Source organism: Ambystoma mexicanum, chromosome 11 (genome assembly GCF_040938575.1).
Source record: "Ambystoma mexicanum isolate Mex_15411 chromosome 11, UKY_AmexF1_1, whole genome shotgun sequence".
Taxonomy (NCBI): domain Eukaryota; kingdom Metazoa; phylum Chordata; class Amphibia; order Caudata; family Ambystomatidae; genus Ambystoma; species Ambystoma mexicanum.
The window spans coordinates 1,247,959,406-1,247,972,769 of NC_090934.1; the positions used below are offsets into that span (position 1 = coordinate 1,247,959,406).

General features: G+C 47.0%; 1 protein-coding gene across 7 annotated transcripts in view; it reads left to right on the forward strand.

Moving 5' to 3' along the window:
• Positions 1-13,364, forward strand: part of MYO9A (myosin IXA) — a 1,154,601-nt gene that overhangs the window by 718,846 nt on the left and 422,391 nt on the right. For all 7 annotated transcript variants that reach the window (XM_069624659.1, XM_069624658.1, XM_069624661.1 and 4 more), the window contains one exon: positions 2,954-3,034. In XM_069624659.1, the coding sequence (XP_069480760.1) occupies positions 2,954-3,034 (81 nt within the window). The remainder of the gene's footprint in view (positions 1-2,953; positions 3,035-13,364) is intronic.

Consider the following 13,364-nt stretch of genomic DNA (forward strand, 5'->3'; position numbering starts at 1 on the left):
CCCCAAACTTATATATGGCCTGGAACTACAATCTGACAAAGTAAGTGGTATCCTTAATCGAATAGTCACATTTGGAGAAGAATTTTGCGTATCCCGAATGCGGTTCCTATTTCTGCAATTCGGTTTGAATTGGGGACAGTCTCTATGTGGGCACGGGTACAATGGGCATGCCTCTCTTTACTGAAAAATGAATACTTCACCTCCAAATACCCTGTACCATTTTATGGGTAGAAATATACATTTTTTTGGGACATTGACCTCTTTGAAGGATAGATCAGAAGGTATCTTTGATATTGGATTATCTGTTGAGATCTTGATTGCAAATCCTATGAAGGTCAAATGTGCTTATTCGATCTGGATTGGTGTCAGACCATCGATGACTTTAATTCCTATCCCTCTTTACTCCACTTGAATCATGAACATAGAACCCGAGCTTTGCCTACGAAGGTTATTCTTCAATTCCCAAGTAGATCTCATAGAGGCACCATCCTTAGGGCCTGATGGAATATCTTACTCACCAGGGAAATCTTAGCAAGGAGATTGTTAATCCCGGGGGGCTCAGCCAGTTGTAGGTTCTGCTTACTCAAGTTGGAGACTTTAAAATATCTGGTTATGGATTGTCTGCTATTACAGTCATTAAAAGTAAAATTTCTCGAGTCCCTGAAAGTGATCTCCATCTTGTACCATGAGGAGTGGGCATGGAAACGGTGCTTTAATATCCATACTATCCACGAGGCTCTAGCATTATCAGGTTTTATAAAATGTTGAACTTGTAAGCTGCATTTACTGCAATTTGTTGTTTCAATTTTTTCTCTATTTAATGTTCCTATTGCATATGGATTATGATATATGATTTAGATACATTTTCATTTCTTGTTTTATTTTAGTAGAGACTTTTTCTGTGTATATATTCGTGCAATTTATGTTTTTGGTTATATTTTAATGTTTAACTTGTTTTCTATGTTGGCCATTGAAGAAACGTGTGTCTTTATTTGACTATTTAGTATTTTTTCTTATTATTGTCAATGTTGGATTGTATTTTATCCAAGTTTTCTGATCTTACTATGTTTCTCTCTGTTTTTGTAAAGGTTTAAATAAACCAAATACAAATAAAAAAAAATATTTAAAAAAAGAAAGTACTTACCTGCTTAAGGATAACTGTGTGAATACTTGTTTTATTCTGAACTCTTTTCTTGAACACTGCTCTCAAGGATATTATAAATGCAACAGTGATATATTAATGTCAACAGCACCCTAACTATTGAAGTCACCTTAGGGTGTAGGTAGTGCCTGAATGTCATCCCAAATGGGTACTTACTGATTTAGAAAACTAAGAGTGTGTATTGTTGCAGTGTATTTGTGTGTTGCTTTATATTGCTCCCTCCTGAAGAAGGCTTATTCAAACTGACTGATAAATAAATTAATAATTGTTTAATCAAGAAACCTTGAGTGTAAGTGTATATTTGAATAACTGTCACTGTGAAACTCTGTGTTACAACCCTACTGCTCACATTGACCCCTCTCAAGGTCAATGCGCCTTCGGAACTGTCCCTGGACCACACTGTGGACTAACCAGCTCTCTTGTGGGTTACCTCACAAGAACTGTTGCTGTTCCGCGGTTGCACCAGGAACTGTGCTAGTTACCAGCTTGTGCAACAAGTCTCTCTCCCTCCAAATATCAGCATCCCAGCATCAAGCATCCTGTCCAAGAGATGCTTCTATGACCGCGACTGGAAGGACGCCTGTCGTTGCCTGTGTACAGAGACCGTTACTGGAACTCGCCTTCCCCCGTCCTGTCAGGTGTCCTGAGACCTGCATCTGTTTTTCTTGCATTACTTCATCGGCCGCGGTTGCATCTTGCAGCTGAACCCAGCCGGACGAATCCTTGCATTTCCAACTCCTGAGCGCCTCTCACCGGAACCAACAGCGGGAAATCCAACCTCCAGATGACCCACAAAGTCATCTGGGAAAATCGGAGTCATGGGGATAAGTACCTGCAGTGAATCAGTCCTCCCTGTCCTCCATAGGATAACATTGGGAGCAAGTTCCTTTGTCTCCTAACCTTCCATCCCACTGCATTTTGGTTGTCAAACATGGGTAGTGACTTCTGAAATACAAAAGAACATTTATTTACCTTAGTAAAAATTGTTGAAGAGCGATTTAAAACTTACCTAAAGAGACGTCGTTCTGGGGTGAATTATTGTGGCTTCTGTGACTTTTTGGGCACAAGGCCACATTCTGCTTAGGGATCGGACTGCTTAAGTTAGGGAATTAACTTGTGATCTGGGTCCATTATTGACTGCATTTAATTTACTTATCTGCTTGTTATATTAATGCATATATTAACTTGCAGTGAATGGATATATTTGTATTATGGAATACTGTGTGCTAATAGTACCCGTTAGTTTAATTTTTCAGTGTGTGCAGAAGGCCTAGAATAAATAACTGTATTTTTACACATGCCTGTCTAAATTGAATTACTGTGAGCTATTCTGTGCGCACTCATTGAGGGCCCCTTAACCCACTCACAATCTCCTGAGAATAGCCATGACTGCTCTCCATTGCTACTTTTGGGTTTTGGCTAACTTCTCAAAATCTGTCCACCAGGCCAGATTCTATAAATCCATCTTAACTGCTAGGAATGCATCAACATTACAAGTATTTGGTTACATGCTCAGTGTTATTTTTACTTTTACACAGATGTGTATTTTTAACCTCTAAATTGTATATGATCAGTGCCTTGGGGAAAGTGCTATAGAAATCAAATAAAAATACAAATGGCAGTAATGCAGATAATGTGATTTTATAGTTCATATTAAACTACAAAACCATCTCTGCACGTGCGTGGGTTATTTTTACTGGTTAGTTGCCGACTTCCACTAAATGTTTAGTCAAAAGGCTTTTTTAATGAAGGGTACTTCTATATTAATGTGACTTTCTCTTTCTGTTTCAGTCTTCTCTGAACAAGTTGATGGACACTCTGGGTCAAGCTGAGCCATATTTTGTCAAATGCATCCGGTCTAACGCTGAAAAGGTGACTATGGGAAAAGCATGGACATTTAAAACACAATCATCGTTCCTATGTTTTGGGAATTTACAAGATTTTGAAATATCTATCCACTATTCTCCTTGTTATAATGGAGCTGAAAAGAGGATGGCCGCTGTCACAAGTGGCCTAGAGAACACTCCAACTCCAGAGATGGTCAAGGGTTTTTATTGAATAAGTAGCTAGGACTGTCTCTCGCTTCAATGAAACATTTACTGCCCTAACCAGGGCTTCCTTATCCAATCCCCAAAGTTAGTATCTAGAGTTTAATGACCCCTTCTATTTAATTCCTATCTGGCTGTCTGTCTGAAGGTAATTGCCATAACTATCTAAACCTGCATGGCTATCTAAGCTTTGCCTACACTATCCATGTGGTTACTTCTAAAGGGGTTGTCGGAGTGTGACTTTACAGACCCACTATCCCGACTTGTTCTCCCTCCTCTCATGCTCTGATGTCTCTTACTACCATTTTACCCTCCCTACTCCCCTGCGACCAACTCCACCCACATTCTGCCTTCTCTGTCCCTCCAACATTTTTCTCTTCTACAATCTCCCTCCACCATATGATGTTACTTCCTCCTGCTACTACTGCGCTCACCTCTCCACACCCCTACTCGCTCTTCCCCACTGTGCTCCATACTACATCTCCCCGCTCTTAAAACACCACTATTTCAACCCCCCTTCTTCCCAGTCACCCTCCTTTCACTCTCGATCACTTTCCAGTCTCTTCATTTTCTCTACTACTCTTCCCTCACCCAGCTGGCATATACACTCATTGCACAGTTCCACTTGCTCTCGCCAACCAAACACTCTCTTTGTCTTAATCTCCTCCCGACTCCAATCCCCTGTCCATCATCCTGTTGGTCTGCCACCTCTTCTCATCTGACCCAAATAATCCACACCTTCCCGTTACCACACACCCATCTTGTTCTCTCTTTCCTTCTCCCATTTGGTCTCTCTGCCTGACAAATCTGATGCCGTCTTCCCTGCCGAGAGGTGTAACAAGGGCTAGATTTTACATCCGCGAGTGTCTGTTAACTTGGTTGCCACATTGGGGATTTAAGTTTGGTGGTAGAGCGCTCTGTGGCGCAGAAATATGATCCTCTCTGAGGCTCCTTTGTGTCCGGTACTGGACCGCAGTTCTGCATCTTGGCGGTGTGCTGTGTTCCCTGAGGCAGCGTGGCTCCTCTGTCCCTCTGCTTGTCGCGACTCTCTCTCTCGGGGAAAGCACATTTATGCAAGTGGTCCGCCCAGCTCTGAGCCTTTAGTTTACCTTCAGTAAAAGAAACATGTCTGGAAGCATGTGTTGCAGAGGTATGGGGTGGCTCATGTTGCTATGACTTAACTACGTTGGTATGACTTAACTACAAATAGGTATTTGAGGAGGGGACAGGATTTGGGGCTCTCACAATTGCCATTGTCCCCCTTTGTGGTAGGACTGACACTGGATCCTGCCCCGGTGGGCCTCCCACCCCAGGCTGATGGGGGTTTCTATCCTTGTGACAAGGAACCCATACTTTAGCTCTACTTGGAAAAATAGTACAGCTTCCATACTAGAACCTGTTTTTTTCTCCTGAATAACACAGCTCCTGTAGGATTTGTAATTATATTTATTTGCAATGGGTATTGGTGCTTCTGCCAGAAACACTGTACATTGGTAACCATACAGAATGCAGCATTCTCGTACATGGGGGTTATAAATTGTTATGATGAAGTGTTGATGTGTCGAAATAGACCTCGAGAGGCAGGAGGTATGTTGGTACATACTGTAGACATGGGTTTGATATTGGCTAGATGACAAAAAAAATTGAGGCCTCCAGACCACTACCACCCCCCAACCCCCCTAAAGCTTGATGCATAAAAAATCGCGTCATATTGACCAACGCACAGTACATTGCACTTTCGGGGAATTAGGTGGAAGACCACAATTAAGATGGAGCAGGGGCCGGTAAAGCTAAGTATGTGTGTACTAGGGGAAAGCTAGGGTGATGGGTGGGGGTTGAGGGGGCCGCAGGGTCTTGCTTCAGAAGAGGAGTTGCAGGGGTAATACCCACAAAATAGACAAGAGGAAGGGGAGTAGGTGAAAGCGTAACCTACGAAGGCAGCCTTTATTTTTCTTGTCTGGATGGTGCTTCTCCATAAAAATCTGTTTGAGTCCATGCCTGAAATGTCTTTCTGTCTTGTTAGATACTTTGGTACTTGAACCACCATTCCCACAATTCAATGTCCCTTTTCCGACACACTTTAATGTACACTTTGGTATTGTTACTACATTTCCCAATATTTAGTGTCAAGCACAATTTACTTGTACCTCCCAGGTAACCTCTTCCACTTGGCATTTTACTCCTGCTTCTCATTTTGTCTCGGTTTTCCATCTTGAACTTCCATCGATGGTGGCTTCTCTGGTTATGCACTAAACACCTTTCTGCTCTCCAGACATCAGTCACATTTCTCCAGCTTTCGAAGGACCTTTCACGGTTCCTATTGGAGGGGTGGGGGATAGGGGGAGGATCTCCAGCTTCCCTTACTCTTTAGGCAATACTTATGCTCACTTTTGCAGACTTCCCATTGCTGACTTAGCACCGTGGCCTCCAAGGCTTAGAACCACTTACACCCTGGCTTCTATGGTACAGGCTGCCACATGGGTCAAGCCCCAGCATGGTTCAGAGCACCTTCTATTCACTGCACTCTCTGGTCTCTTTCTTTTAAATAAATTGTTTTATTGTGAATTGGTTCAACATGTAAGCCTTACACAACTCATTATAGTCAATCACATAATACAAACCTAATGATTTCACACATTACACAAGATCATAAAACCAGCAATCTTTCAAAAACCAGCAATCTTTAAAAAACCAGCAACCTTTTAAAATAGCTCTAAAATATCTATCGAATCTGTAACAGGTGAACTCCTGATTCCTTTAATAATACCTTAAATATATTGAAGTTAAAATTGACTAGGGAACCACCTCTTTTAAAAAAAAAAAAAAAAATTTGCAGAGCTGCTAGTTTCCAAAATATTTTCAGACCAGTCCGAATTTTCAACCATAAGGCTTCAGGTGTTAATGTAAACTGGAATGTATGACGGTCAGAGCAACGCGATCTGAGGCTATGTAAGTTACTATTCAATGGATTGCTTCTCTCCCACAGATTCCTCATCTGAGATAGATATGCTCATCCAGCTCAGCTGCTCAGAAACTTTTCGACGGGGGCCGTAGTGGACCTCGACTCGGCCGTCGATCCGTCTTGCTTGGTGTTCGATCAGCAGCTCCGGGGGCGATTTTATTATATATATATATATATGATGTTTGTTAATCTTCTTAGAATCACATGCTGTGCATAGGTCCGACATCCAGTGTCACTGCGGAGTATTGCATTTTGTTTTTCGTAGTCGAAAAGGGGACGTCGACAAGGCGTGTCTGAAACACTATCCCTATAGTGACGTGCGTTGTACCCACAATCCCTCACGCGTCGAGGTCTCTCAGATTGTTTTTTTCCGCCCAGCTACTGGTCGCCTTTACGCGGAGCTCCTCGAGAGACATTGCAGATTTCATCTCCTCGACCCTTGGTCGTTTTCTTATAATATATAACACATAGATCCCTCCCTCGACGCAGTTGTGAAGCTGTTTCTCCGCCGAGCAAGATCTTCGACGGAGGGGACGAGCGGAGGAGATCCTTCGGCGTTGCCGAACACGTGGCCTGGCCTCGCAGGCCAAATACAGTAGGGAGATTGGGGTCGTGGGACATCTCTTGTTTCCTTTCTGAGAATGCCTTTCCCCTTCCTTTCCCTTGGGGTCGTTATCATGATTTACTGCCTCAGCTATGGAGAGGACACCCTTTAGGTTTTGCCCGCGTTGCAAGGGCAAGTTCACTTGGAAGGACAAGCATTCACGGTGTAACCGCTGCTTGCCCCTCGATCACAAGGAGGAGGGTTGCACGGCTTGTCGACTTCTTAAGCCAAAGACTCAAAGACCGTAGGGTCAAGAGGTGGGCGGCCTGCGCTATGTCGAAGCTCTTTGTCGTCTGTCCCCGGCCCCGACGGGCTTGGCTCACGCCCTGCTTATGGGGATGAACACCCCGGCGACACTGACGCACACGATACCACCCATAAGCACACAACCCACGGCTCTTCGTCGAAGACGAAGAAAGCATCAGCGCCCAAGGAGACGCAGGTCCCACCGGCGGCCTCCTCGGACCGTTCAGGTTCGAAGCCCCTCTCGCAACCGCAGCCGCCACCAGCGACTGGGCTTTCGGCAAATAAGGGCGCCGCCCCCAAACCATCGGCCGGCGCGCACCAGCAGAGAGCGCACGCCGCCGTAGAACGATCAACACCCGTAACGTCGAAACCACAGCCCTCCTCTGACCAACTAGTCGCAGAGAGCGTGGCGAGGATCGTTGTAGCCGACGCACAGAAGCGTACGCCGAAAGACACGTCGAGCGCTACGCAAAGGTCGAAAGACACGCCGAAAAGGCCCGAAGAAAGACCGGGACTACCCCCTTCAGTCGGGGGGGACCCCCAGCACCTCGGAAGGCTTTTCGGAGGGCGACGGGAAACTTTCCTCAACGTTATGGGAGAGGTCGAGCCGTTTTCAGGCGGAAGACACTAATTTTCCCCCGCTAGACCGCTCAGGAGTACCCCATGAGACCATGGAAAGGCTCCATCTCTGCATGGAGAGGTTCATGAAGACCCAGAGCCCTCCCACTCCCAAGAGAACAAGAGAAGGGCCTCAGGAGGACCCCAGGGCTAAATATCCGAGACTATTCAACCCCTCCCAGCTGGACAGAGCCTCAGATTTCCATAATGTGTATGACCTCACTGGTGAGGAGCAATACTTGGAGGAGGATGAATTTGTGGACGATGAAGAGGGACAGAACCAGGAGGAAGGTCTGGAAGACAGCCCAGACATGGTAGGAGAAGGCTTCGGAGAAAATCCAGAAGAAGGGCCTTCACATCCCTGGCAATCCCCTTCAGTATATTCGGACACTGATGTCCTGAACCTAAATCCTCCTGACAATTCACCTGTTAGGAACACGTCTCCCATAGATGATCAGCCCACAATCAATGCCCTGTTGCGCAGGGCAGCAGCACATTTCGAACTGGACACTGGGGAGATCTCTCCTGAAATAGACCTTGTGGAAAAAGTAATTAAGGAGAAACCCCCGGTCAGCCAGACCATTCCCCTCCTCGCTTCAGTGAAGAGAAGAATCATCCCTTCGCTATCCACGCCTGCACTAATCAGAGGAGTTAATCCAAGAATTGAAAAACTTTTCACTCCTTCACCCTCAGACCCGCTGTACATCAGGGGACATTCTATTCCTGACTCCCTTGTAGTAACTAATACAAGGAAGAGGGCAGGGGTGCCGCTGTCCACCAGCGAGGCACCACCTGACAAGGAGGGCAAGAGATTATATGCCCTTGGAAAGAGAGTCACATCCTCGGCTGCCTTTTCTGCAAGAATTGCGAACAGTGGGCCAAACTGCGCAAAGACGCCAAAGAAGCGCCGGAACCGCTACGGACACGCCTGCTATCAACTATTGGCGAGGGAACCCAGGTCAACCAGAGCATTGTGAAGAACTCTCTGGATGCTGCAGAGACAGCGGGACGTTCCCTGGTTCAGGGAATGCTCCTAAAACGCCATGTATGGCTGCGTAACTCAGGGTTCAAACCGGAGACACAGGCGTCTTTAATAAATAAACCTATTGAAGAAACCTCTTCGGGAAAGCGGTGGATGAGGCTATGGAGATGGCTAAAAAAGAGTTCGATACTATCAAAACTCTTGACCAGATCTCTAAGCCCACTACCAGACGCGGCTATGGCAACAAACGCTTTTTTCGTGGCCAACGCCAACAACAGAATCAGCAGCAACAGTACCCTGCCACCAATTACTAGACCAATAGTGGGCAGTACAGCCAAAGAGGCCAGCGCCGTGGCAAAGGGCGAGGTCGGGGGTCCACCCCAGAGGCTCCCAAGCCCCCAACAACACCAAGTGACGCGAAGATTCGCGTCCCCTCCCATGCAACACCGGTCGGGGGACGGCTAACATCCTTTCTTCCAGCATGGGAGGGAATAACGTCAGACCGCTGGGTACTTTCCACCGTAGCCCATGGATACTGCATCGAATTCAACGGTTCCCCAACATACAGACCCCCGAGGGGACGGCGCATGACACCAGAACACCTTGCCATCCTTCAAGAAGTAGACCAACTGCTGGAAAAAGGAGCCATAGAAGTCGTGCCTCTATCTCAGGTAACGGAAGGTATTTATTCAGTTTACTTCCTTGTACCCAAAAAAGGATCTAACCATGCGCCCTGTATTAGATCTGCGCCCAGCGAACAAGTTTGTCAAACGCCAGAAGTTTTGTATGGTGACCTTACAGGAAGTGATCAACCTGCTATCACAAGGAGATTACATGACAACACTAGACATGAAAGATGCATACTTTCATATTTTAATGTTGCCAGCGCACAGAAAATACCTCAGGTTCATGATAGAGGGAAAAAACTACCAGTTCAGAGTGCTACCCTTCGGCATAGCATCTGCACCAAGGGTATTCACAAAGGTACTGGCAGTGGCCCACCTGCGCAGGTTGTCCATCCCAGTTTACCCTTACCTCGACGACTTGCTCATAACAGGGGGTTCTTACGAAACATGCTTCTCCAATACCCAAATGACTGTAGACCTTTTGTTCCAGCTGGGCTTCTCCATCAACGAAAAGAATTCCAGCCTAGACCCCAGCCAGATCAAACAATTCCTAGGGGCTCTAATTCAAACAAAGGACGGCCTCGTCTTCCCCTCCAACGAGAGGGTCCAAAACATGCTGTTTCAGATCCCTCAATATGTGGCCGGTCGAGAGGTGACGGTACGCAAAGCAATGCGCTTGCTAGGAATGATGGCGTCGTGTATTTATTTGGTACCTCACGCGCGCCTGCGCATGCGCCCAATGCAAGAGTGGCTCAACAGCCAATGGTGTCAGGCCAGCGGACTATGGGACGATCTAGTGGTGGTCTCGCAGGCCTTGGTTCTCTCGCTACGGTGGTGGACAAAGGAAAACCTGGTAAGAGGTAAACCCTTTGCCACACCCGCGGCGGAAGCCACTCTAACCACAGACGCATCCCTCACAGGATGGGGGGCTCACCTATCCCATCAGACTGCTCACGGAGTGTGGACTCCGAACGTAGCATCCAAACACATAAATCTACTGGGCCTACTAGCTGTGTTCAAGGCGCTAAAAGCCTTCCAGGAACACCTACAAGGCAAAACAGTGATGGTCCTTACAGACAGCACCACAGCCATGTACTACATCAACAAGCAGGGGGGCACCCACTCTCCAGGACTGTCCAAACTGGCCCAAAATATATGGAAGTGGGCTCTCAAACAAAACATGTTCCTACTGTCACAACATGTACCAGGGGAACTCAATCTGCTGGCAGACAAACTCAGCAGAGATTTCCCCCTGCCCGAAGAGTACGAATGGCGACTGCACGAAGACATCGTCTTCGACGTCTTCACGCAATGGGGATTCCCAGAAATAGACCTGTTCGCAACCCTGGAGAACTCACAATGCCAAAGTTACGCCTCCAGGTACCCCCAGAACCAATCCAAGGGGAACGGTCTGTCGATTCAATGGTCTGGGAAATTTGTTTACGCTTTTCCCCCCCGACTCCCCTTCTCAACAAGGTGGTGCACAAGATGCACCAGGAACAAGTGACCATGATACTGGTGGCCCCAATGTGGGCCCGACAGCCATGGTTCGCTCACTTGATGGAGATGTCTCTATCTCCCCCAGTGAAACTCCCCTGCCCGTACAACATGCTGTCACAAGACAAGGGCAGGACTCTGCATCCATGCCCCCAGAACATGAACTTAGCAGCCTGGCTCCTGAGATCATAGAATTTGGACATCTACAGCTCCCGCAGAGATGCATGGACATCCTCAGGGAAGCCAGAAAACCTAACACTCGCCACTGCTATTCTAGCAAGTGGAAGAGATTTGTCATCTGGTGCAGAGGAAAGAGCATCAACCCGATTGACTGCTCTCCCACACATATTGTTCTATACCTGACCCATTTATTGGATTCAGGTCTAGTGTTCAATTCCATTAAAGTCCACCTAGCGGCACTTTCTGCATACACCACTTCCCAACTCAAAGTGTCGTGGTGGAAGATCCCTGTTATAAAGGCCTTCATGGAGGGAGTAAAGAGAATACACGCCCGATAGCTGACCCAGCTCCCGGATGGGACCTTAACGTGGTACTTACCCGACTCATGGGCTCACCATTTGAACCCATGCACAAAGCATCCCTTAAAGACCTCACTCTTAAGACTGCTTTTCTAATAGCTATCACCTCCATCAGGAGAGTAAGTGAACTACAGGCTCTTTCTGTTCTAGACCCCTTCGTTACAGTTCACAGAGATAAGGTGGTTCTACGCACGCACCCAAGGTTTGCACCGAAATTCATCTCGAAATTCCACGTAAACCAGTCTATAGAACTACCAACGTTCTTTCAAAATCCTTCCAACTTGGGAGAAAAAAGTCTGCACACACTAGATGTGCGCAGTGCGGTCATGTTCTACATGGAAAGAACCAGACCACTGAGGAAGACTAATCAGTTCTTCGTCTCGGTGGCAGCAGGAAGAGAAGTGGATGCAGTTTCAAAGTCCACTATTTCTAGATGGATTGTTCAATGCATCACTCTCTGCTATACTCTTGCTAAGAGAGAACTGCCCTTTAAGCCAAGAGCACACTCTACTCGAGGCACGGGGGCGTCCATAGCATTCATTGCAAATGTTCCCCTTGAGTCCATCTGCAAAGCGGCTACCTGGAGTTCTGTGCACACCTTTACAAAACACTGTCTAGATGCACATTCGAGATCTGACTCCCAGGTGGGACAGGCAGTATTAAGACATCTTTTCTCTACTGTTCCTTCTCATAACCCACCGCCAACTCCGGGTACTGCTCGCTAGTGTATGCACAGCATGTGATTCTAAGCAGATTAACAAACATCAGAAGACAATGCATTACTTACCGTAAAAGCATTTCTGATGGTTGTATCTGCTTAGATTCACATGCGCCCACCCTTCCTCCCCGCTCGGATGGAAGGAACATAGACTTCCTTTTATATCTCTCTTTTCTGTACTCACTCACGTCTAGAAGGCTCCCTCAGGGCAGAAAAATACAAACAGAGGGACCTCAAGGCGTGAGGGATTGTGGGTACAACGCATGTCACTATAGGGATAGTGTTTCAGACACGCCTTGTCGACGTCCCCTTTTCGACTACGAAAAACAAAATGCAATACTCCGCAGTGACCACTGGATGTCGGACCTATGCACAGCATGTGAATCTAAGCAGATACAACGATCAGAAATGCTTTTACGGTAAGTAATGCATTGTCATATATATATAACACGACACAGTGTATTTATCTGTGCGTTTGACTAAATTCATCAAATTCTTTTCAAAAACCTCGACTGTGAGTATGTCCGCTCCCTGGATTTTTAGAGGTGCACTGACTGCCCTTCCAAAATGTCAGTGACCGACGCGCACCACGTTTGGTGTCTGGATACGAATCACAGCACAGAGGGATGTGCGTTGTGCTCCAAGATGCACCTGAAGTCCATACGCAAACGGGTCACCACACTTGCCTTGGGCCTACCGGCTCCGAAATCGCCGGCACCATTGATTGTCTGGTATTCCGAGGCGCCCACTCCCGAAAAGGAGAAAAAAAAGCATTGACGGATGGGCAAAAAGCGGTCACACTGAGTAGCCATTCTTCCTAGTCTTCTTCACATAAGAAGCAATGCCACCATCGTCGACACAAGTCGAGCTCGTCATCAGAAAAAAGTAAGCCCTCCGTTGGCCGACCACTCAGGAGGAGTGGGAAGATTTCAAAAACCAAATGCTGGCTAGGTTTAAGGCGTAGGCTGCTGCAGGTACCCCCCGCCTACCTCTTCCCTGAACAGCAGGCCTTGGTGGTGAAAGGGGCGATCGGCACTCCCAACCCCACGCTTGCCAAATAGTAGACGCCATTGGTGCCGGAGACGCCTTCGTGCTCCACGCTGACACAGGCGCAAAAGTCATCGATGGCCGGCCCCTTTAGAGATTGTTGACAGGCTGACACCCCGATACAACAGTAGTGTCCAAGCCCTGTCCGGCATAGACAGCCATTCTGTCGACATCAAGAGAGAAGCCTTTGGCGCCGACTATCGCGATCGATCCTTTGCGCCTCTCTCCAGGTCCCGATTCTCCAAGGAATGGTGTCGGCTTTCGGCGTCGACCAAGGTGATGACCAAGGGGACACAGACCTCATATATGCTATGC